This window comes from Trachurus japonicus, chromosome 20 (assembly GCF_045865225.1).
Source record: "Trachurus japonicus isolate A0001 chromosome 20, Traja_1.0".
Classification (NCBI taxonomy): domain Eukaryota; kingdom Metazoa; phylum Chordata; class Actinopteri; order Carangiformes; family Carangidae; genus Trachurus; species Trachurus japonicus.
Genome location: NC_140926.1, coordinates 20,540,383 through 20,565,116, shown reverse-complemented (window position 1 = coordinate 20,565,116; position 24,734 = coordinate 20,540,383). Strand labels below are relative to the sequence as shown.

At 41.1% G+C, this 24,734-nt stretch overlaps 2 protein-coding genes across 9 annotated transcripts in view; one reads left to right on the top strand and one right to left on the bottom strand.

The window, feature by feature from the left end:
* Positions 1 to 1,309: 1,309 nt before the first annotated feature.
* On the bottom strand, positions 1,310 to 13,697 carry tfr1b (transferrin receptor 1b). 4 transcript variants are annotated; one of them, XM_085762863.1, is made up of 19 exons: positions 13,628 to 13,697; positions 8,944 to 8,981; positions 8,435 to 8,648; positions 7,592 to 7,784; positions 6,690 to 6,827; positions 6,505 to 6,589; positions 5,775 to 5,897; positions 5,567 to 5,662; positions 5,337 to 5,476; positions 5,006 to 5,175; positions 4,787 to 4,906; positions 4,459 to 4,544; positions 4,307 to 4,370; positions 4,155 to 4,222; positions 4,002 to 4,069; positions 3,521 to 3,611; positions 2,636 to 2,863; positions 2,255 to 2,404; positions 1,310 to 1,752 (listed from the first exon to the last, which is right to left on the bottom strand). In XM_085762863.1, the coding sequence occupies exons 2-19, from the start codon at positions 8,974 to 8,976 to the stop codon at positions 1,540 to 1,542; spliced, it is 2,280 nt and encodes a 759-aa protein (XP_085618989.1). In that variant the 5' UTR covers positions 8,977 to 8,981; positions 13,628 to 13,697; the 3' UTR covers positions 1,310 to 1,539. The 4 variants fall into 4 exon arrangements, with proteins under 4 accessions (XP_085618989.1, XP_085618988.1, XP_085618991.1 ...); XM_085762862.1 differs by having other exon boundaries at positions 8,944 to 9,000; positions 13,634 to 13,697; XM_085762865.1 differs by having other exon boundaries at positions 13,634 to 13,697.
* A 6,631-nt stretch (positions 13,698 to 20,328) lies between these two features.
* The window catches only part of sh3kbp1 (SH3-domain kinase binding protein 1), a 37,239-nt gene continuing 32,833 nt past the window's right edge, over positions 20,329 to 24,734 (top strand). For all 5 annotated transcript variants that reach the window (XM_085763128.1, XM_085763127.1, XM_085763129.1 and 2 more), the window contains exon 1: positions 20,329 to 20,473. In XM_085763128.1, coding sequence (XP_085619254.1) covers positions 20,470 to 20,473 — 4 coding nt within the window. In that variant the 5' untranslated portion in view covers positions 20,329 to 20,469. The remainder of the gene's footprint in view (positions 20,474 to 24,734) is intronic.

Sequence of the window (24,734 nt, the reverse complement as noted above, 5' to 3'; positions counted from 1 at the left end):
CCTGTGGAGGCTTTTGGTTTTGTCCTGCTCAATGCATCTATTAAAGATCATCTTCTGTATTTTTAGTTGGTTCAAAGTTCAAATGCCATCAGGACCAACGTGTTAAATTACACAGTGAGCACAGTGAGCACTTCCAGTACTTCTGTAATGTTAATCCTGTTGGAATGGGGCTTATTAGATTCTGCTGTGTTAAGATTGGAGTATGGATCAGAAATTTAAGCACAAGCAAAAAACAGGGGAAAAAAATCTCTGGAGGTCTGGAGGACTGAGCCTTCATACACACACACACACACACACACACAATTCAGAAATAAGGACAACACAAATAAATATGTCAAGTATAAAACTCTGGGAAACACTGTCCCCGATAAGTTGTTCCACCCTTCAAGTGAAATATGAGAGACACTGCTCCCGATAAATACACGTGCTGTAAAACACACACACACACAAACACACACACTGGTAGACAAAAACTACCATCAATGCTTGTCATTATGGAAGACACTGCTTCCGATAATGGGTTTTAATTATGGAAGGCACTGCTCCCGATAACTTTATCTCGTTATTAAGTGCTCCAAAGTAGACTGTGCAATATAAATGGCTTTCTTGCAAATGATGTAACCAATCAGCTCAGTTGCTTATTACAGTAAAAGGGGCTTTGATTGACAGTTTCTTAATGGCTTTTTTTTCTCGTTTTATGCATCTGCCATCAAGCTTAGAATAATAGTTTTTTCTAGGTCCAAGGTATTTTAATAAAAATGTCCTTTTTCTTCTCCTGGTTTGAACAAATCAAAAAAAATCACGGGACACTAAATCAAGAAAAACTCTTCCTACCGGTAATCTCTTCCTTCTCTTCCTTTTAAAGTTTTCAAACTAACTGTTCTGATGGCAGAGAGAAGCACCACAGATGTAGTCCAAGTAGCGATTGAATAAAAATCACTATTTTGATCTCCAACTATAATCAATCTGCCTCGTACAGAAGAAATAAAGGCCAGAAGAGATTAAATCAAACTTTACCAGGGGCTCCATTTTTATCAGCAACAGTTGAGGAGGTGTTTGTGTAGCAGATGCTGCTGTAGGATCAGACAGTATAACCGTCATAATTATGGAAGGCACTGCTTCCGATAACGTTGTATAAAAAAGACAAACAATAGCTTTATAGTGGGCACTGCCACTGATAAAAAAACTAAGTATAAATAAGGTTTCTCAGTGTTTTGATGGCAAGAGGCTGCGATGTGTTAGGGTGGAGCCAGGAGGAGGCAATTTGTCAGTAGCATGGAATTTCTTCAAGTATTTGTTGGTGGTTCTCTTTTTTTTTTCCTTTTTCTTTTTTTTACTTTCTTCTGTCTCCTTAGTGGGACACCGTCTGTCCCCTACAAAAAACTTGAATATAAGCCTGTATTTAAAGGGTGAGACCTTTGATTGACAGCTTGTGCTTAGTGCCGATTCTGGAGCTCCTCCACAAACTCGAATTTCATTTCTACCACATACACATACACATGTGACACCCACACTCACACCTCTGCACCGCTCTCTTTTTTAGATTTCATTGTCGATGTCCCAGATGTTTCCCTCCAGAGCGTTGGCGCAGCCCTGCAGGTTCCATGTGGCCAGGGCCAGCTGGGTGTGGAGCTCCTCCATGTCGGCGGTCTCGGTGATGGATGCCAGCGTGTGGGAGCCCCGGCCCAGCAGGAGGTGACGGAAGGGGGTCTCGATGGGGGAAACGTATGGAGAAAGGAGCGAGTGCTCAACCTAGAATCATATAGAAAAAAAAAAGTGATGCAATTGAGGGATGTTGATGAAAACTAGGTGACACAAGCTTGTGGAGAGAGTGGGAGAGAAAACTAAAAATACATGGAAAAACCAAGAGGAGCCATAGAGCAGCAGGATATCAGCTTGGCTTCATTTCCCTACTTTAAAGTTTGAGAATGAACTGTGCCAACATCCAGATTTATCTCTGGAAGCCAAAGCACATAACAGAATTTCTGCTTGGATCTTCACACTGTGAAATGAATGTGGAGCAGCTGAACGATATTTGTTTTGAGTCCTAGAACTTCCACTTTAGCTGCAGTCATTACTCTAGCGTTATCAGCAGGGGTGAAGGAGGCACAGAATAGAAATGTATAAGCTAGAAAAAAAATAAAAAATCCAAATACTTTGATTATTTCCAGTTCATGCACACACGTTTACAGGTTGAGGATATCAATACTTAGTGTAAAAATGACTTGTGGGCTCCGTGGTTAACCAGTCTTACCCTCATCATCCTGTCGTTGAGGAGGCGACAGGCCTCCTTGTCACTGGGGTCGGTGTTGGTGATGGCGATGTTGAGGTCGTCAGCAGCTCGACGGAAGGCGCCTCGTGCACGATTCAGCCAGTTGGGACTCACATCCTTCAGCTGACCAGACTACAAAAACAACAAAAATCCAGGTTCAAAAGATTCAGGTGCACGTTCCCTCATATCCCCACAGGAACTATTGACTTCAATGTTCAATAAACACTGCACTGCTTTTTTCCCCCCCCATGTCTAGCTTAGATGTTAATGTGCCAGGCCATCCAGGAGCTATACACTCATAGCAGAGACACGTTTCCAAATTAGATTAACTATGTAGAGATGTGAGAGAGACAGCGGGCCAACCTGTGACAGCTGCATGACTCGTCTATAGACGCGGACCACAGACTGGGTGATGACGCTGCTGTAGCGGCTCACGTCCAGTCCGAGCAGGTGGTGGTGGACCAGTCGCAGAGCCATCTGTCCGGCGAACTTGGCCGCCAGCACCATCATATCTGGAGTGCGGTGGTTGGTTTGGTAATTGAGGTGATCCATGTTGTCCATGTTGGTGCCATAGTACGGGTAGGACACAGCCTGTGGACAAACACGGTGCCAAAATGCACGAAAGATGTGAGCAAAAGTGAGTAACATTTCATTTAAAAGCTAAATAGTGTCCTATGAATTTAAAGGGCAACTTCACCCAAAATCAATAATTCACCAATTTTCTACTCACCATCATGCCAAGGAAGGGTTCGGAGAACTTTCTAAATCATCACAACGCTTTCATATAATAATTGTGCTCACTTTTGAATTGTCCAAAACACGGAAGAACATCTCGCAGCAAATCTTGCGCATCTCGCGCAGCCACTGGGAGCTACTACTACAACACGGCTAAAAACTGTTCTTCCGTGTAATTTTTTCTGAACAACTTTTTCATGAGGCTTCAGGACACTTGAGTCAGTACGACGAGCAGTATGGAGGTATTTGGATGTTTCATAGTGTGTGTTTTGGACGATTCAAAAGTGAGTACTATCCGCCGCCATTATATGAAAATCTGTTGCCAGCCAGACCTCCCTTGGAACTCCTAAAGAGTTTTGATGACTCTGAAAGTTCTCCAAACTCTTCCTTGGCATGACGGTGAGTACAAAATTGGTGAATTATTGATTTTGGGTGAAGTATCCCTTTAATTATGAAGAATATTCTAGATAATAATCAGTAGATGTAGATGTTGGAAGTGGTATTTAGACTCACATTAGAGGAGATGAAGTGGAAAGAGATGGAGGGAATTCCAGAGAAGGCCAGGAAGGGATAGGCCGGGTCGTCTATCGTCATTGGCTTCAACCTGTTAGAATGATAATGTTAAGTTATTGTCCCCAGCTACTAGCAACAAATCAAACTGATAACGCGTTTCGGTGGGGGGAAAATACAGGGTTCAAGTACATTTCTGTTGGGTTAATTATCAAACCTCAAAAAACTGTTTTGGCAGGAGATGTTTCTGCACTGTTAGTCAAAATTATGGAAAAAGCATCACAACATTATAGTGCACGGTTAGCACTGTAATTGTTGTGGGGCTACACAGATGCCTCGGCCAAAGGACAATTGATAAAATGTACAAATTAGTTTAACCAGACATAAAAGGATATGTTTTATACAAGCCCTCGTCCTGTTCAGAAAACACAGCATTTAAGGGGTTTTCACTTGGATTTTTAAACAGCTTTCCTTTCCTACTTACACATTGGCCTCCCACTTTGTTTCTCCCATCATGTTGTAGACGGTGCCTTCGCTGACGGGACTCTTCACCTGTGTGGACGAGACAGGTCACAGTCAATACAAACTCGACTGGTTAGTGAAGGAGCTGTATCATGGTGATGTGCTGTGTTGTTACCTCTTTCATCGTGTTCTCAATCAGGCTGTGGAGCAGCGGACTGGCTGAGGCCATGAAGCTTCCCCGACCTTGTGAAAGAAATAATATTGATTTTTATCTGTATTACTAATATTCCAGTACTGAGATATAAAGTAAGTGTGGACAGAACATACCCATAACAGCTCCATCCAGGTTTATGTAGGTGAAAACATTTTTGTCAATTGACGAAATGTAAGCCTAAAAACAAAGATACATTAAAGAACATTTGTGGCAAAGGTGATATTTTCTCTCACTGTTCATCTACATCACGTCTTGTAGTTCTTACCTCCAACCACTCGGTGGCGCCAACATTTCCAAACTCTCCACCACTCCAACTTGCAAACACAAGGCTTCTCCTTGGCCGGAATCCACCTAGGAAAAATACATGAATCAAAGTGTTGATGGATTGCATTTAATGTTGAGTATTTTATTGTAATGGTTTAGTAGTGCAGAGGCTTATGACTCCTCAATACTGACATTAAAAAAAGATCACATTTAAATTACAAGAATCATGTGAACTGTAACAATATCCATTTATGTGATAAATAATGTTAGTTAGTTAGTTTTCAAGGGAAGACATGTGGGATGTGATGCAGAGGGTTATATTTGTTTACCGTTCTCCACCATATCGCGAACAGCCTTGGCCAGTTCTACCAGTATAGCGGTGCCAACAGCAGCTCTGGTGTAACCTTGACCCCAGGCGTCTCTCTGAGCTCCCAGGACCACGTAACGATCTGCAGCCACAGACACACACCCAACACAACACAGCTCAGATGAAGAAAAAAAAAAACATTCTAGTGTGGATGATCCAAGTAAAAAATGTGAAGTCCTACCAGGATCAGTGAATCCTTTGATGACTCCAAAAACATTGTGGATCTCCCTGTTGACCAGCACGTTGTTCACCTCAACAGTGACGTTCTTGCTGCCTCCCAGTTTGTACGTCACTGAGGAGAGGCCGCCTTTAAAACCACTGTTTTCTTCAGATTCAGGGCCATCGATTGACCTAGAGACAGGGATTTAAGAATAGAAAACAAACAATAAACACAGACAGATAAGGTCAAGGTGAATGACAGTGGAATGTCTCTCACAGTTTACCAGGGAACACATTCATTCTGTCAGCGTGTTTGTGTGTGTGTGCATGTATTTCTGTGCCGGTGGCCTTACTGTAGAAGAGTAGCGGCCATGTTGGCGGTGATGGTCTGCGCTGGGATTTTGGGGAGGCCAGACGACTGAGTTGGGGGGAACTGGGTGTGGTTGAAGGAGGGGAAACCGGGCGTGTAAGGGTCACCTGAACCCAGATGGACCTGAAGGCGACAGGAAAACGAGACTAAATACACATCGTTCTGTGCCAGGTTTTATTGACTTCTATATGAAATGTGTGTGGGGAAACCTACGTGTCCGAACAGTGGGGTGGTTGCTAGATACTTGTAATCCTGGGCGTCGGGGTAGATGAGGACAGCAGAGGCTCCTTTAGTTGCAGCATTATCGACCTGAAAAAAATCAACAGAAACAAGAAAAAAAAAGAAAGAAGCTGAGACGAGTTCCCCCAGAGACCAGGAAATCAGTGCAACACAACACGAGGCATATGAAAGCAGCTGATACCATCTCTGCAAAGCTGATCTTTCCACATCGCAGCAGCAGCACACTGTCTTTGAGCTCCACATTCTTCCCCTGCAGATAATCCAGATCCTCCGGGCGGCCATAGTTGCCGTACACCAGTTTGCCCTATGTACACATACAAGTGAGAAAAAGACAACTATATTTAACATATTGCTGAGAATTATTTGAGCAACAGATCACATTTATTCTAAGGGCAAGGTATGTTTAAAAAAGTAAAGCATTAAAGGCTCAGTTTCCTTTCAAGTCTTGGATTCTGATGTACAAAAGTCCAGTATAAAGTCCAACACCAAGACACGACCAGTGACTTGAGAGGCTTTCAAAGAGAAGGAAAACGCTCTTGTGGACAAGTTGTGACCTGCACATTCACCACGTTATTAGATAATAACGGAACGTTACGAGAATGAGTTCTTTTCCAGGCAAATGCAGAGACTGCTTGCCAAAAAACTGCCCCCGACGGGAACCCGCATCAGTGATTTTGTATGAATTTACCTTGAAAACAGCTCTGTCTCGTAACGTTCTGTTATTATCTCATAGCGTGGTGAATGTGCAGGTCACAACTTGTCCACAAGAGTGTTTTGGAGTTGTTGGATTGTGTATTTGATGAGTTTGATGAGGGAAACCAAGAAATTCCATGAGCCTCCGTAGCGTAGCTCTCTCGCTCAGAGCTATACATTAATCTTCATAATTTAAATTGTCAACTTTATCAACCCACCTGCACTTTCCCAGTAGCACTGTAGGCCAGGTACCCTTCAGGTTTGAAGTCATTAGAGTCAAACATGACTCGGTTTGGCCGATCGCTATAAGATGACAAGAAAGCTCGTTACAATATGATCATTGCATTTTTGATTTGGATAAAATCCTGAGTCAGTTCATGTATCAAACAGGTGGTGCATCAACCTGTCTGGGATTTGCAGCTGCGCGTAGTGAACGTCAGTCCAGGGATCCATTTCCAGTTTCTTGAAATCATCAAAGATGCGGTTTCCCAGACTCATATCCTGTGCGCTCCCTGCTGAACGACTGGTCAGATCAAAGTCGCTGCAAAGGAACAACATTTTATCTTTATGGAAATTTTGTATGGTGAAAAAAAACCCAAAAATACTTTTAAAGAAAAGGCCCACAGATAAATAATAATAAATGTTCAAGAAAAACCAGCCAGTGATGATATTTGGCCAAACAATCAGGGCATCTCCAACTAAACCAAAGTGATTATTTTTTAATTCAATCACAAAAACAGTCCAACTTCAAAACCACAATCATCAAAGATAAATGAAAAACAGAGGCATAAACATACTGATCCTGGTTTTCACAAGTTACTGAGATAGTAAACAGCCCCAGAGTGTGTGATATTTGTGTGAATCTGAAGGTCAAACAGGGGGAGAGATTAGCTACTGGCTGGCTCTTTGCCTCAGGATCATCCGTTACAGTCATGGAACTTGTTAGATATTATCCCTTACATAACCACATTATTGTAACCTTCCCCTGACTCATTTGTATTCTCTCTCTCTTTGTGCAGTGTAACAATCTCAAAATAAAAATGTTCTTCTCAACCATTCATATTCATTATTCCTGTCTCTCACAGGAAGCTTAAGGCCATTAGACGACACTACACCTGGCTGGCAAAACAGGATTTACTGAGTGACTGTTTTAAATGTGTTTTATTTAATTTTTTGACCTGTAAACATTAATGATTTGGCAACTGATTTGTTTCATTACAGAATGTCTGCACAGTAAGGTGTATTAATTTCTGACTTCACCCCCATAGTGACATTAACCTGAGGTTGTGCACATTAAAACGTTACCTCAGAGTCTTTTCAAAGGCTTTGCTGGTGAGTTTCTGGGAGAGGAGCTCGCTGATGTCGCTCCAGTCCAGCTCGGGCTCCGGAGCTGCTTCAAAAACAGCCTGTGAAGCCGACGTGGTCTTCACATCCGGCTCCTGGTTCACTGGAGGCTCCGCACGGGGTTTACGGTGGCTGATGAAACCAATCATGTAGCCTGAAAAGACACAGCACGGAGACAATGAGACTGATAAAACAGAGCCCTAACAACACCACGCCTGCTGACGTCTAAATGTCAAAATGTGGGCCGCGGGGAGCAGCTGCACACACCACGTGAAATGGGTCAGGGGACGTCAGGTTGTGGTGGCAGGTGGCAGGTGGCAGAACATGTTTACATATGTGTGGATTTTGTGTCTGGCATTTGTTTCAAAACACAATCTGACATCTTCAGACAACCACACAAGTTTCAAGAGTTTTCTTACTGTGAGAGAATCTCTGGAAACACGCATCTGTGTTTATAACGGCCAATAATCAAAAGAAACAAGTCTAACTCTCCAGACTAGTCTTGAATTACAGAATTCACTCACAAGTTTTTTTTATTTACTTTTTAGATTCAGATGTTTTGTTCATGTACTTGAAAAATATGATACACAAGAACGGTTAACAAGCAGATGGACATGAAAGGGAACCTTCAGAAGCAAAAAATGCTTACAGATGGATTTGCATTCATTTGAAAAAGATACTGAACTCTACATCATGTACATGATGCATATGATAACTAACTGATTTGCCCAGCAACAACTTTCACAACTGATTAATTGTTTTGGTCCAGTTACGTCTCTTTCTGGAAATGACCAGAGAACCTACCGGTAACAAACAGCAGCAGAGCTCCCAGGGCCAGGTAGCAAACCTGACGCCGGTTCTGATGCTTAGGGGCCGGCCTGAAGGTCGGAGACCCCCCCGCCTGACCGTCCACCTCTGTGGCGTCATCCGTGGCGTCGTCGGACAGTTTGACCTCGACGTGCCTTTCTCCGTCCTCCGCCGGCTGCAGGGTGAAGCGGCTGTACCGCTCACTTTTAATCTGGGGAGAAAAATAACAAAGACAAGGGGGAGATAAGAGTGAGAACTATGAGAGCAATGTGCAGCTGCAGGGGAGGATCAGAGAGTGTGTGTGTGTGTGGGGAGGGGGCAGTGTTATCAGACGATTATTCTTTTTTTTTTTCATTTTTAAGAAGCTACAGTTTTTGGTTTCAGCTACTGACAAAGAAAGGAGCAAGACATTGTACTCTCTGCTCTATCAGGTCAGTCACATGATAAACAACATGTAAATATGTGGGAAACATCAACTCAGCGGCGATGTAACAGCAAACACTCACCATGTTGTTGAACGCTGACCTCAGTCGATCCATTGCTGCTGTAGTTACTTGTCAAGGCTGGAGGTGGAAGAAGGAGACGAAGAGAAATGAAACAGAGAGCGAGACACAGAGCTGCTTGTTAGTTATTCACACAACGTTGCAATAAATATGGACAATAAAGTTAGCTTTGAATCTTGAATCTTCGGAGGGAAGGAAGGGGATAAGGAGGAAGAGGAGGAGGAGGAGTGGGGGGGTTCGGCTTTGGAACAGAGCTGCTTTCTGTAAACTCGGAGGGTGGGGACTGTTTTCTCTGTAAACAGGCCGATTTCCTGAGGGTGAAACCTTAACTACAGCTCCACTACTAAAGCCTTATTCGACATAAACTGTACTGTATGTGTTCTGTGTATAATATCATGATGCCATAAATAACATAGCCTAACGACATTTTGCTGCTGATGGTATTAAGTTTTTGCTTCCATGAATAATGTGATGAAACCCCTACAGATTATTTCATCTTTCTCATCTTCTCAATTGACAACAAAATAAAATCTGTAACTTTCTTGATAACTCGTCATGAATAGTTTGAGTGTCAAAGCAGACTTAAAGGTGTACAGAAATGGCCGTTTGTCCCGTTTGTCGCGCCGAGTTGCAGGGGTGGAAAGTAACGAGTTACATTTACTCAAGTTACTGTAATTAAGTAGCTTTTTTGTGTACTTGTACTTTTTTGAGTAATTTTTAAAATCAGTACTTTTACTTTTACTTGAGTACATATTGTTGGAAGAAATTTACTTAGTTACATTTTAAATAGCTTAAGTTACAAAGTAAAAAATATATAACTCTGTGTGGGTTGTCAAAAGTAGCTACGCTGCTGCTGCCGCCTCTCTCTCTCTCTCTCTCCCTTCACAGACGCACACAGCAGCAGCAGGTAGGTAGGCTAGGCCTACACATCTCTTTCCCCCTCCCTGTTACGTGAGTTAGTGCATAACAGGGCTCGTCGCTATGTTGTCGTCTTAATATTAGCCATTAGCCGCAGCTAGCGGTTAAAAGATGACGTTAATGATTAAAGACAACGTTATCAGGCATGTCCATCTATTCGGCTACGTTTATGGTGACCGTGCCAGACACACCGGGGCTGAAGGCCGGACCGGCGGTCCGTTGAGTTAAATGTAGGAGCCCAGTCAGATCCATGGCCATGCTCAGAGGAACAGACAAGCAGCCCACTGCTTCAGAGCAGTTACAGTAAAGAGGCAAGAGAGAGAGAACCTACAGTAACCCCCCCCCCCCCTCCTCCTCCTCCTCCTCCTTGAGAGCAGACAGGAAAGACAGTAAAAAAAACAGGTGTGTGTGAGTGAAAGAGGGAGAGAGAGATTTTTCTTTTCTTTTTTTATCCGTATTGAAAATGGTATTGAGTATCGAATATTTTCCTTAATATCGATATTGAGTTGAAAATGTTAGTATCATGATCATGATCGTGACAACCTTAGTGCCAGTAACTGTAACTGTCCATCTGATTAGCTCTGGACAACTGCAGTGTCAGAAGGTCAGAATCAAGTTGGTGCCACAGGAGCTAAAAGATGATGTAGACCAGTGTATCGATGGAGAAGGGACACATTTGGAACACAGAGACATGCACGGAGAATGTTAGGCCAATCTCTGGCCATTATAGCCCCCCCCCCCCCCCCCAAAAAAAGTAACTAAGTAACTTGTACTCTGAGTAAATTTTAAATGAACTACTTTTTACTTTTACTTGAGTAGATTTTTACACCAGTACTTTTACTTTTACTTGAGTAAAATTTCATCAAGGTAACTGTACTTTTACTTGAGTAGATTTTTTTGGTACTCTTTCCACCCCTGCCGAGTTGTCACGAGCTGCAACACGAGTTTACCCGAGTAAGGAAAACGAATTTGATTGGTCGTTATCGAGCGGGCGGGATATTCAAAGTTTGGGGCGAGACCGAGCTCCGTGTGTGTGTGCGTGTCTCAGACGTTTGAATGACGGATTACGGATCCAATATCAGTGGCTAGTGAATCGTGTACAGGCTGACGTATAATCCGTGCGCCTGCATTATCCAATACGAAAAAAAAAAACTACACTAAAATACACACTTTCATCACGGATTTACTCAAAAATAGAATTTTGCACAAAGTTTGGCCTACATCGTCTGATAGATGAGTTATTACACTAATTTTATGACCCAGAGTGGGCTCAAATTCAATTTTCTTTTCTGTACACCTTTAAAGGTTATACAACTTTTTCATCAAAATGATACATTTTTCAAAAATTATACATCCACAGAATGTCTATAGGGGTGCTGAATAAAAGTATTAATTTTACAGATTTTTTAAAATAGTAGCTATATAAATAGGCTAATTGTTTTATAAATTCTGACGGGTCCAAAATATATAAATATTTATTTATTTATCTGGTTACGTTGGCCAACAGCATTAGTATGTTGATGTCATGTGGGGTTGAGCTCAGGGGCCAGATCCTGATAGCTCTGGAGAAATGGCATCGAGCTAATGCTAATGCTAACTAACGGTCAGCCGGTACTGTAGCGTTTCCGGTGCAGGTGTGATGCTGTGGGTTTGTCGGGTTCGTCTGCAGGTGAGTTAGTGTGAAATGATTCAGATGTGTTTCCAGTCCGCTGTCAACACCAGAGCTGCTGCTCGTTAAATATGGATAGCATAGCTTAGCTTTAGCTACTAGCCGCTCCCTAGGCGTACCTGGCAACCAGAGCGGGCAAGAGCAAGTGCTACACCTACTGGCCGGGAGGCATGAATTTGTAGCTAACACCTTTAACTCAGTCATTGAGATGCTGGGTGGAAAAGATTAAATGAGCCAAATTTGAGATTTAGGAAGTTATGACAGTATTTTTCCATTTGACACTTTACAGACAATTAATAGGGAAGATAATCTGCAGATAAATTAGTGATGAAAATAATTCACAGTTGTGGGCAATATCATTAAAATCAGTCATCATTAAAATCAGTCATCAAGTCATAATATCAAAGAGCTTTTTTGACACGCACAGTAGACAGCAGAGATCCAACTGTGATGGGGTGAATGTACGCAACTTCAGAGAACTACAGACACAACACAACCAGTGGTAACATCTAAAACAAACCGTTGGCATAATGTTTATGCAAATGACTTGTATAATAAAACGCCACCTTGTAGGGGGTATTTCCAGCTGCATGCTGCATATTTCCATGACTCAGTCTCACTAACCTTTCTAAGAAAACAGTTCAGATATGTGGCTATATACAGTAACTAGGTCCAACTCCAGGCCTCATCATACTCGTCTTTTAATGCCAAAAAAAATGGTAACAACAGAAAAGGAAATTTACATTTCTACCATGTCTGTGCCTTTGTATCTTTGGTTTCTAATCTGATTCTGTTTCAGTTGTAAAATAGGAACCTTTAAAAAAGAGACCGGAGTGAAACGATTGTTTTCTATTTATCGTGTGTAGGCTACATTATTTTCAGGATCGTGCATGAAACCGCTCCTGTCTGTTCAGGGGTAAATACAACAAATCATCACTCATGACCACTTAAAAATGAAATATCTGGCAAATGCAAACAGCTGTGAATTATTTAAGCACCCTAAACTAGCCACTGCTTCAAAAAGCTGAAATTTACTTGTTTTGTCTACACACTATGACCATGAGAATATCTGCTCTTTACCAAACAATCCCTGGAAAACTCAAAAAATCAAAATGTCTTTTATTCTATGATAACAGGTTTTTTAGTGACACTGACACCTCCAGTGTAACAGCAAAACATTAGATGTCTCAAACATGACATTTGGTAACTGGTTTGACTTTCAACACTGCACACCCTGATTAACAAGAGGTGCTGTTTGTTTCCACATGACAGTAGGTTGTGTAATTTATAAACAGAGATTGAGGAGGAAGTGTTTTTCAACTGAAAAGACCTACGTATACTAATCCTATTATCCTTGTCCTCTCAGGTATGTCCTTTTCCTTTATACTGTGGCTGAAGACTTATGCAGGTATTCACTGAGTCTACCCATAAGTCAAACCACCTCCTTATTCCTGACCTGGTTCCTCCTTCCTTAAAAGATAAAACAAGCGGAATTTCAAGATTTCACATGATCATTTATTTCCTTGTAATTGTTTTTTTCTTTCCTGTTGACCTTAACTTATAAAGTTCACTTTCAGATACTTTCCCCCATCCAATCTGACAAAGAAACTGAAAACAGTGTTATAAGAACACAACACCTAGTATTACACAAGGGGGTGTTTGAGAAAGCAGGTTTAACAAACTCTGAACTTGGCCCTGAGAACTGAAATGTGAAACTGGAGCTCTGATACAACAATTCCCCATGACAGCGGGTAAATGAAGAGCAAAGGCTCCAAGTTTTAATCCTCTGGAGGTAGAAATATGGGACAATGCACATTTATTTATAAAACCACAGGCTGATGAAAACAGCCCGAGTTGGATGAGAGAAACAACCCTAATTGGTTATTATTATGACTTTTTATTCCATGCTCAGACAGTTAAGACCAAAGTTTATTTACAGATAATTGTAATCTATAGTGCAACTCAGTCACTACCAGTCCATTTGAAGCTGAAAAGACTAGCTGAATACACATTTAGATGTCTAACTTGCTCCACATTCCCTGTTATGTTGTGTTTCAATATGTAAATTCAAAACAAAGTAACCGAGAAGCTTTTAAAAACACTCACCGAGCTCTGACTGGTTTCTGTGAACTCCAACAGCCTCCACCTGTCACCAGAGCTGAATCCAACTGAACACCTGAAGAGGCAGGACAGGAGATGGACAGGATGAATGAAGGTCTGATGAAAGGTTAAGAAATTATGTGATGCATGCAATCATGTCAACATGAACCACAAACTCAGACGCTTCCTACATCTTGTGGCTTTCAATGACATGAGGAAGTTAGCCTGTTTTTTTTTTACGAGCAAAGGGAGGGTATTTTAAGCACGTTGTAACAGGTGCATGTATCTACAGTGGCAAGAAAAACTTTTTGGAATTTCTAAGTTTTCTGCATTAATTGGCCATTTAATGTATCCGATCTACATCTAGGGCACAAGTATAAACAAACACAATGTGCTTAATGCCACACGAACAATTCTAATATTTCATGTCTTCATTGAACCTATCCATTAAATACTCGCAGTGCTGGTGGAAAAAGTAACTGAACCCTTGGATTTACCGTAATAACTGATCACACCTCCTTTGGCAGCAATAACCTCAAGCAATCACTTCCTGTAGCTGCTGATCAGAACTGCACAACACTCAGGAGGAAATTTGGACAATTCGTCCTTACAGAACTGCTTCAGCTCAACCATGTTCTTAGGGTGTATTGTCTGGTGTAAATGGCTCTTTTGAGGTCATTTCATAGCATCCCTATTGGATTCTGGGCTCTGACTGGGTCACTCCCAAAGGTGGATTTTCTTCTCTCTTTTCTAAGGCCACTCTGTTCTAGATTTACTTTAATATTTAGGGTCATTGTCCTGCTGCATCACACAACTTCCACTGAGCTTCAGCTGGTGGACACAGGCTGACATTATCCTGTAGCAGCCACAAACTATGATGCTCCCTCCACCATACTTCACCTTTGAGATGATGTTTACATGCTGGTATGCAGTACCATTTTTACACCATACATACAAAAAAAAAAAAAAAAAACATATATATATATATATATATATATATATATATATATATATATATATATAGATATATATATATATATATTTTAAAAAATACAAAAAAATTAAATCTTAGTTTCATCAGGATCAAGGATTCACATACTCTTTCTTGCCACTGTATTTCACATCGTATGCCTCCAGAGCTTTACAGTGATCAATACAGTCGATGTTTCAGCGCAGCACTGAACCTGACACTTATCTTAATCTTCAAAACTGCAACTCGGTGGAAAGACAGCATCAATATAATTCTGCTGAGAGGATGATATCTGAATCTGAATACACTGACAGAGATTTGTCTTAACATGATTTAAAGCTGCAGAGTTAAAAGTCATCGGTTACTGGAACAGGAAATGCAGCTGTCATAATCTCTGCCTGGAAATCTTAGCCACACCATAGCCTACTGTACCACTCTAAAGTCTTTTCTTTTCTTTTCTTTTCTTGTCTTGCCTTACAGGACACGACAACTTCCTTGTGGCTTGTGTGATAATTATAGCTCGGCACGCAAGTCTAGTGTGTCAATAAATTCCAGTTGAAGCTTTGGCAAAAATGTGTTTCGAGACAATGATAGATTGTCGCCACTCTCTGTATCAAATATTCTGTGGATTATTTTTTGCAATCATTGCTCACACAATGACACATTGGAAAAAACTGTGACATTTACAAATGTGAAATCTCACCAACAAGCCTGAACATGAAAATTATTTTGACTCATAGGGGATATTTTCACATTACATTAGGATAAAACCAAGACATGTTCAGAATATGCAATTTAAGTATTAATTTATTATAATTTAGGCCTATTTTAAGTTTAGGGCTGCAACTTGGTCTGAACAATATTAAGAAAGAGAAAAAACACTGTGAAGTTGCATTATCCAAATTCTTTGATAAAGAGATGAACTGTGCCTCAGTGTACCATAACTGAAACAGTGTGGAGTGATGCTCCAGGCCTTGCCTACAAACCATTTCACATCATGATCACTTTTATGCAGCCAGCAGCAAAAAGTCACATCACCATATTTACTCTTGTGAATAAGCAAAGATTACCTGTTCTAACTCCTATTATAATATCTTCCAAAACAATGGCTTTTTGGGGGGGACAGGTTCAAATAATGATTATTTGTTATTGGAAAAAATTGTCATCACAATTTCCTGTAACTGATTGTAGCATATTTAGCTACATTTGAGAGACAGGTGCCTATGAATATTTAACATTTTTCCTACAAAATAAAGAAAAGAAAAAGATTTGTATATAAATATCAAAATAGTAATAGTAATAAAAAAATAACAATAAAACAAAATAAATGGCGCTAAAGACAGGGAGTGGTTAACCGTCATGACATTACATCATGCTGTGACCCACGAGCACACAAGGAGACTCATTCAGAGCTATACTGTAGCTACTGATCTGAGATCATATTATTTTTACTTTTCATCTGATACTGTCTTTGACAGACCCCCTACATCCCCTACATTGATTTATATTATATTATTATATTAGAAATAACAGCAGCATTTAAATACTGATATAAGTGTCAAATACGTTGTGGATAATGAAGTGTAATGTGGGATTTGAAGCCGGCAGTTGGAGGCATATGTCACAGTGTGTAAAAGACAGACAGACGCGGCTGATTAGCTGCATCATTAGTGTTTAAGCTAGTGAGAGCAGCGTTTCTCCTTCACTCTGCCCCGCCGTGACCGCAGGGGGACAGGACACAAACACCCGTGAAGGACGAAGCGACTTCCACAACAAATGTGATATTTTTACGCTAAAACATGAATGAATGTTTGTTAAATGGCGGTTTACTCACCTTTGTTGCAGGACAGGTCTGTATGCCAGCTGCTGAGCTGCGCAGCTTCTTGTGTCCTTATACGGAGGAGCCTCTACGCTTCCGTAGTGTCGTCATTATCACGTGTTGACTTGCACGGACGGATGTAGTAATTTAGGGGGCTAAAGCAAAGGGCCACCAAAGGGTCATCAAATTGAATTTATCTAGTAATTGTTGTCCATTAGCGAATTTGATTTAACTCTTAAGATGGGTATTCAGTGACAACATCTGACAGAGCTGTGAGGAAAATGTGTTGTCACTGAATTGTATGTGTTCATGAATATTTCAGGTGTAATCTGGATATTGTTAAAGCATGTTTTATATAGCATAGTGTTGTTGCCACACAGTAGGCTACAGGTCACCCAAAGGTCAAAAGAGGTCAAACACTGCACGACCTCCCAGAGTGGAAAGAAAGACAAAAAAAAACATGTGCATGGAGATTTTGATATCCCATGGAAAATTCAGCATACATTTAATATGCACTTTCTTTTACTATGGGTGTGTTGCATATTTAGTGTAAACTCATAGCCTCTAATCCACAGGATGTATCCCCTTGTCTGTCACACATAAGCCTGCTGTGTGGCAACACCATTTACACGCACACAACTTTTGCTGCCTTCATGTGCTGTAGGAGAAATCGGGGTCACTCCTGAAATGTGCCTGACCAAAACAAACTTACTGAAAAAATAGTGTGCTTTGAGGAAACAAGGACAGGGAACAATTATTTTTAGTCAAGGGAAGTCAGGTGTAGGGTCCAAACTAAACCAAATATAATTAACCATGGAGGGGAAGTATCAGGTGAAAGCCACCCTCCCCACTGCAATCATTTTTGGACAGTTCTTGAAATGAACATATTGATTTGAATGCAGCGTTACAGATTCTAGCAAGCAACAAATGTGAAAGGTGAGATAAAGGTGCTAGATAGCATCTGCACCACTGAGAATCCTCACTATGTGTTTGTGGTGTCTCGCCCCACATGTACTGTACAGTAGGTGGCGAAGCACGTCCTGTAATAGCAACACTGTCCCAGATGGTGTCACCTTAGTGCTTTGTGTTCAAATTACTTCCTATCTCAGGAGAGAATTAACCTTCATCTCTGGATGAGAAAACACTTTGTCTCTCTTAAAGCCAACTGAACAGGCAGCAGCACAGATGGTATCTGGTTTGTGAGAAAAGATGTGTGATCAGTCACCATAATATCACATTTTCTCCACTTTAGGCCCCCAGCTTAAACTGAGGGTGAGTTCATGTGCCTGAGCATGTAGGCTGCCATGTAAAAAAGGAAGCCGCACAAAAACATGTCTACAATCTTCAGTGACATTTTAAGTTAAAATTAATTTGTCAAATTCAGGCTTTGAGTTAATCCAAGTCATAATTTGCATTCCTAATTAGTCACTCAAGGTTGAAGTATCCAAAATCTGTAAGCGCTCTCTTCATGTGTTGTTTACAGTCATGACAAGCTTTTATTGTACCACTGTCACAAGAAACCCAGGCACAATATGAGCCCCAAGACTCAAATATATCTAGCCATAAAGGTGCAGAGGTGGAGATCCACTGTATCTAATCTAATAGTGTCACTGGATCTCAATGGTGCACCAAAATAAAAAAAAACATTAAAAAAGTAACTCTGCATAATGTGCTGTTTGATTTATGATAATGTATCTTATAAACTTAACACACTTTGTGGAGCTACTATATACCTTTTGATAAAGCAAAAATAAATGAAATGTAGTGCAATTATAATATACACCCAAATAAAATTAGAAGTAAAGATTATTTCTGATGATTATTATGTACAGTATCATTCTTTGCTTTGTCATTGTGTGTCATGTGTCAACCTCATCATGGGAACGTAAGTAGTAACAACTGACAATCTTATCTGATATTAAACAAAAATAAACATGCATTTGTTTTGTTTTTTCATTGGGTAGATTGTCTAATGCTGACCACAAAATGACGTGAGTTCAAGGTTGAGGAAGTATCATTTCTCACATCACAGATACACTACCTGAGAAACATTTATAGACACTGTGGTCATGTGAATGTCGTTTTTGCAGTGCACTTCATCATTATCAGATATCTTCTTTGTTTTCTGTGCAGCAGCTTGTTCTGCCACTGCACTCCACCCAAGTGACAAATGATTGTGAGAACAGATCTAAATTCCTCATCCCTTTCTCTGCCCTGTCGCTGCATCATTTCATCGCCCTCTTTCTGCTGCTGCCAGCACATTCTCGGCTGCATGTGGTTTGATCCAGAGGGGACAACAACGCTGGAGGGCTTAGCATGGTGTGTGTGTGTGTGTGTGTGTGTGTATGACAGAGAGAGGGAGAGAAAGTATGTGTGCCTCTCCCTTGATTTTTTTTTCTTTTATTAGATCATACATCATCTTAAGAAATCTATGATCCAGTCAATGAGTGAAATTACAGTGGGAATTCAGTAAAACAAATCAATTAGTCAATTTGACATCATATCAATTGTAGCTACTGTAATTCTTTCACAGTAATGTTGGGGTATGCGGTTATCAGAGTTGGTTATCGCGCGATTTGGGCGACACAGGTGCGAGGGTTGGAGCTCAGGCGCATGCTGCCTTCACAGGCTGTTGGAAATCTTGAACTTTTTGACGAGTCGAACATGAACGACCCTGAAAAAGTGACAATGTGATAGTTGTGTTAACAAATAAGACCAGTCAGAGCATTAATTCTCTTGAGTCTTGAGCAATGAATCCACACAACCCAGATATAAATTATTTATATAGCTTAATTAAATCATAATCAAATTAAAACTGCATCAGGGTTTATATGGCTTCCTTTCACCACCAAGTCAGCCCTCTACAATCTTACCAAGTCTGCATCTTGTTGAAAATTTCGCATAGGTCTATATCATTGTCCAGTAGGCAACCTCATTGATCTTTCAAGACCTAAACCTATACTCGTTGATGGGGTGGAAAGTAGGCTATATACAGGTTCTTAGCAGTAGCCTACCAGACTAACAAGCACTCTATTATGAGTTAAAGTAATGCATTCAAAATGTAATAAAGTAAAAAGCTTAGGAAGTAAGTATTAATTATTATTAATATGTAAGAAATATTTCAGTGAAGGACAACTTCTAGATGGATTTCATTTTGACAAATGTATGGGATATGTTTGACCATCATTTCTCGTAACACAAGTAGTGGGAGTGAGACAAAAATGGGTATTGGACATATAAATACCATCACATTGTGTCGTAATGTCTTTTAGAAAGTAGTATGAAAAGTAAGTTGTAAGGTGTGGCAGTGGTGTAAGTCTATAAATGCAAGGTAATGTGTTTGTAAAGTTGAAGGGGAACCTAATTTCATTTTCATTTCATAAAACTGAAAGTAGCCTACAAGTGATGAATATCTTTTAAATAATTAAACCTATACTACAAAAAATTAAAACTGAAATGATAATAAATATGCTAATTAATAAAATGACTGTGATATGGGCGGGTTATTTATTTGGAGAAATAAAATAATAAAAACAGCTTAAGCAGTAACCCTGGGTAAAGCTTAAACCCTGCTGTGGTCCCATAATACAGAGTAATTGTGTCAGCACCATCTGTGCATCATGCATGGTGCAACAAATTGCGTCACATCGTTCCCGTATCTGCCTCTGATGAAAATGCAAATTCGGAAAACTGGGAATTTACGCAGCGAACCTGAATGCAGCAGAGAGAGAGAGAGAGAGAGAGAGAGAGAGAGAGAGAGAGAGAGAGAGAGAGAGAGATTTGTTCATCAGCGCTTTTTCCGTTTTCTGGCCACTCGCTCTGCCTCCTCTGTCGTGTCACTGGAGACAAAAAAAGAAAAAAAGAAAAAAGAGGAAGGAATATGGTTTCATCTGACGCTCCTCCCGTTTCAGCGCTGCTGTAGCGGATCTGTAGTAGGAGCAGGAGGCTGGGGCTCGGTCCGGTACAAACCACCCCTGTATACCTGAAGCAACCACCTTTCCCCCGGTACCACGCAGCCTGCAGGAGCACTACCAGCACAGCGAGGAGACATAAATGGGTGAGACGCGACGCTTATTCTGCTCCTTATTCTGCAGCATGTCCTAAAATAGCCTCCAGCGCCGTTGCGCATCTGGATGGGCAGGAATAAACGCCCGGTCCAGATGCGCGCTGGGCTCAGCCTCTCTCCTTCCTCCCCCTCTCCTCTCCTCTGCTCTGCTCTGCTCTCCTCCCTGCCTCACCTCCCCTTCACGTCGCTTCATACACAGCCGAAGCTGTTCCGTCATCCACCGCACAGACTCGGCGTCTCGCAGTGTTTTCACGCGCTTCCGATGCTTTATTCATGATTAGAAAGCCTGGCGCGTGGGTGTGCAGCGCGGATGCCTGTGCGCGGCTGCGATTTGAGGAAAAAAGCTGCGGATCACATTGATGAGTTGCAGATGTTGACACGTTTACATTCACTCTCTGTTTCTCTCTGTTTGGTCTCTCTCTCTCTTTCTCTTTCTCTCCTCTCTGTGGGATGAAACAGGCCTGACGTGGGACATTTCTTCCTCTCGTGATCGCAGTCGTTTCCCACAGCACTGCGCCGTTGCACACACAAAATGCATGCAAGTGAACTGACTGCAGGTTTGGCGGTCAACTAATCAGTTAGCTAAGAGTTTTATTTAGATGTAATACTTTACAGATGCCATGTAGGGCAGGAGTTGACGCTTCCGTTATTTTCATACTTTTTTTTGTCTGTTTGAGTTCACACTTGTCAGTGATACTCTGTAAAGAAACAACTGATTTGCCAATGTAGTGTATTATCCACCTTACCACACCAATTTGTGTACAGTGAATAACAACAATTGTCTGTAGATCAAGTTGATTCTCCACAATATTGACCAATAGCCTAATTAAGACAGTTCTCAGCTGAAGTCCTAGTTGAATCATTCTAATGATTAATTCATTATGCAACATTTCACAGGGGCTTTTCAATGTATGTCTTGGTCTGAAAACTTGGCTATTGTGTGTTTCAAAGCAGATTGTCAGTATGGGATGGCAATAACTGTGCATGGGTCATGACATTCACACATAGGAACAGTGGTTAATTTCCAAATGTTGTCAGTCTCAGACCATCAGCCTCAAAGTCTACACTCAAAACCAGGCCACTGTATCCAGTTCACCTACTATCTGCTGCAGTTTCAACACAACCACTATTGTGCAGATTAAATTATGGATGCTCATGTGAGGCTGTTCTCCAGTAAAATGCGAGCCCAACCCATGGACCATTTGTGCAGCAGGTTATTAGTTACATTTTGTTGTCAAGCGACATCTAGTGGCTGTAGTTATAAGTCCACATAGGGCAGCCTCCTCCTGGATGGGTCGATAAAGCATAGGCAGGAGTGGATTCAGACATGAAACTAGCAGACCAGTTGTTTGTGCCATCCACGAGTATTAAAGCAGAAGTAAGCGATCCGGTCATTTTGGCTAACTTCTTGTCAGCCGATGGAGTTAGCAGTCCCCGCCCTCGTCCCTACGTCACCACATTCGCGCGCATCCCTTGGCTGCACACACAGAGAGACTTAAGACTTAAGACTTATATTAACACAAAGTTAACCACGTCATTATTATAATAACCAAGTCAACATCATCAAACGTTCAGGAAGTATTTACCTGTATCTACTCTTTCTTAACCCAAAGCCAAGCGCCTGTGCTCAATCCCAATCAAGACATACCTAACTGGCATTTTAGTAACCATGATGATGATCGGTACGCCAGAACTGTTGGGTTTTATGTAGCTTTTGGTAACAGGCAACAAGGGCTCCTTACACGTACTGCTGTTGTTGCATTACTTCAGGAGACACAACTATGGGTGGAGGGTTGAACAACGACATATTTGATTGTCTTGGTTGCAAAACTTGTTGGTCCATGTTGGACTGAGGTCATAGTTTAAGGCGATGTCGTCCAGGACTGTATTTTGCTTGGAGATGTTTCACAACCACTAATTATGATTGCAGGGCTGACACTCTATGGCAGAATAGCTATATTTAATTGCAACAGATTGTGTACCTCATAAAGTGGCCACTGTGTATCGATGCCAAGCAAGACCTTTCCAGTGTTAGTACTGTATATCAAACTGGCCCTGGAGGACTGGCCTTAAAACAGCATGTTTTAATGTGCCTTGCAATCTTTCTTTTCTTTTTATTGTTTTGTTTTTTTGCTTGTTCCTGTAAACAAAGTGAGACATTTAAGACTTGAAGACAAAATATCACTTTTATGCTGCTGTTTCTTCGGTTTCCAAGGAAAAAAACAACGTCAGAGATCTATAAACGTGACCTTCAGTTCCCTTGTACTTTAAAGACAAAGGTTTATTTCAAAGCGTTTGCAGAAACATTCAACAGTTATACAGTGAGGAACAGCTTTGTGTCTCTGTTGCCATTTGTCTCAATAGAAAGGAACACAAATCAGCCAGAGGACCCGTTTCACTTTTCACATCTGAAATTGAAACACTCTCACTCTCTGTCTTGCTTTTGCTTTGCTTTTCGCTGTCTCCACGGCTTCCTCCACCTACACTGCGAGCCCAAAGATGAATACACAAATTCTTATCTGAGGGGTCGTCTAAAGGCATTTTGCCAAAAGACAGTGTTAGACATAGAAGTTTAACACATTATAAGGGACTAACATAAATGAGAAACCTCTTTTTCATGAATTATTTGCATGATGAGCAGAGAATAGTTGAAATTCTCCTTTAATGTGGGAGAATTTGCTGAAGTTTGTGATCTGATCCACAGTTGGAGTGGGTGGCTTTGACTCCCAGTGGGCGCCGGTCCAGCATGAATGTTTTACAGACAGAAACACACAGCTGCTCTTGACATCAGCAGCAGCAGCAGCAGCCACACTGAAACATGCCCACAACTAAACACAGGCTTTACTGGAAACCAGTGAAATGTCAGCATGGCTTTTCAAAGTTAAGTGTCTGTGTGTGTAGTTTCGCCTTATCTAAACTGACCACAGCTGCCCAGGGGGACCCCACCAGCCTGTCTCAGTTCCTCTCTGGCTTTGAGTGTGAATACCTGACCACATTTTGTCTGTAGGCATCATTTTTAGCCTAGTCTTTTCAAGTCATGTGTATCATTTTTAGCCTTGCACTGTAGTCTACCACCAACAGTCAGCTCTAAATTGGTTGAGGGTTTGTGTGTCAGTCCGTTCAAGTGTTATTGTTTAACAATAAGTGACAATTCAGTCATCTAATTTCATCACATTGGAACTTGTGACTGCTTCCTTTGTTGAATAATTGTTTGGTCTCCAAAGTGTCTGTTCACACTTTGCTGAATCCCAAAATAATGCCAACAAAATAGTTTGTTTTACACAAACAAGAGACCAAATTACATTCAGATTAACATCAAAAGACAAACTAAAGCAATGAATCCTCACAGTGAAGCTGTTACTATTCAATGTTTGACATTGTTGATTTTAAAATGACTCAAACAATGAAAAGATTAGCAGAGCAGGTTAATGTCTTTCAGAACAATCCTGGCTAAGGTTAGTTTAACATAACTTGTGAATGCGGAGAGTTTAAATTTAATTTCATAAACTGAACTTTGTTGAACTTGTAAGCTAGTGGCCAGCTAGAAAAGAGGCTATTGATTGAAAAGAGCGATATCGTGCAAACATTACGCCTTTTGGCTTTTTGTTGTACAACATTCATGGCAGTTTCATGGCAATATACTGTCACTTTCCTCTTCTAGTTTGGGCCAAACTTGTTAATCCTCACTGTCAAACAGGTAGCCTATCAATTTTAGCACGAGTCGACCTCCTCCAACTTCTGAGAGATAAGGCTCTTTAGGTGTCAGATGTCGAACTTTTTTTTTTAACCAATATCACTTAGGACTGAACTTATAGGGACTTTACTTAAAACATACTACCAAAGTCACTAAGTGTAACCAAACGAGCCACTGAAGCACAACAATGAGCTCACGCATGCTAATAACATGTCTTCCACGGTATTAGCATACAATTGACATCAGAACATGTAAACTGGATATGGCCTCTGATCACATGCCTCCGCTGGTATTTAAAAAGCATTCTTGTTGTCTTAATTCTGCCTGCATTATGATAAAATCTAAACATGCAATGCAATGCAGTGATGGTGCATCCAAGGTCAAGTAATGCAATGCCACTCTACATTCTCTACTAATACACCCAGGAGAGGGTCATCTGTTGCGGGCTGAGATCCAGTCACAGTGCAAGCCAGACCTCTGATTTGCACAATCCTGTGTGCACTGATGCCTTGAAAAGTTGGAAACCAACATTGTGTTGGACTCACTGTTCTGAAGATG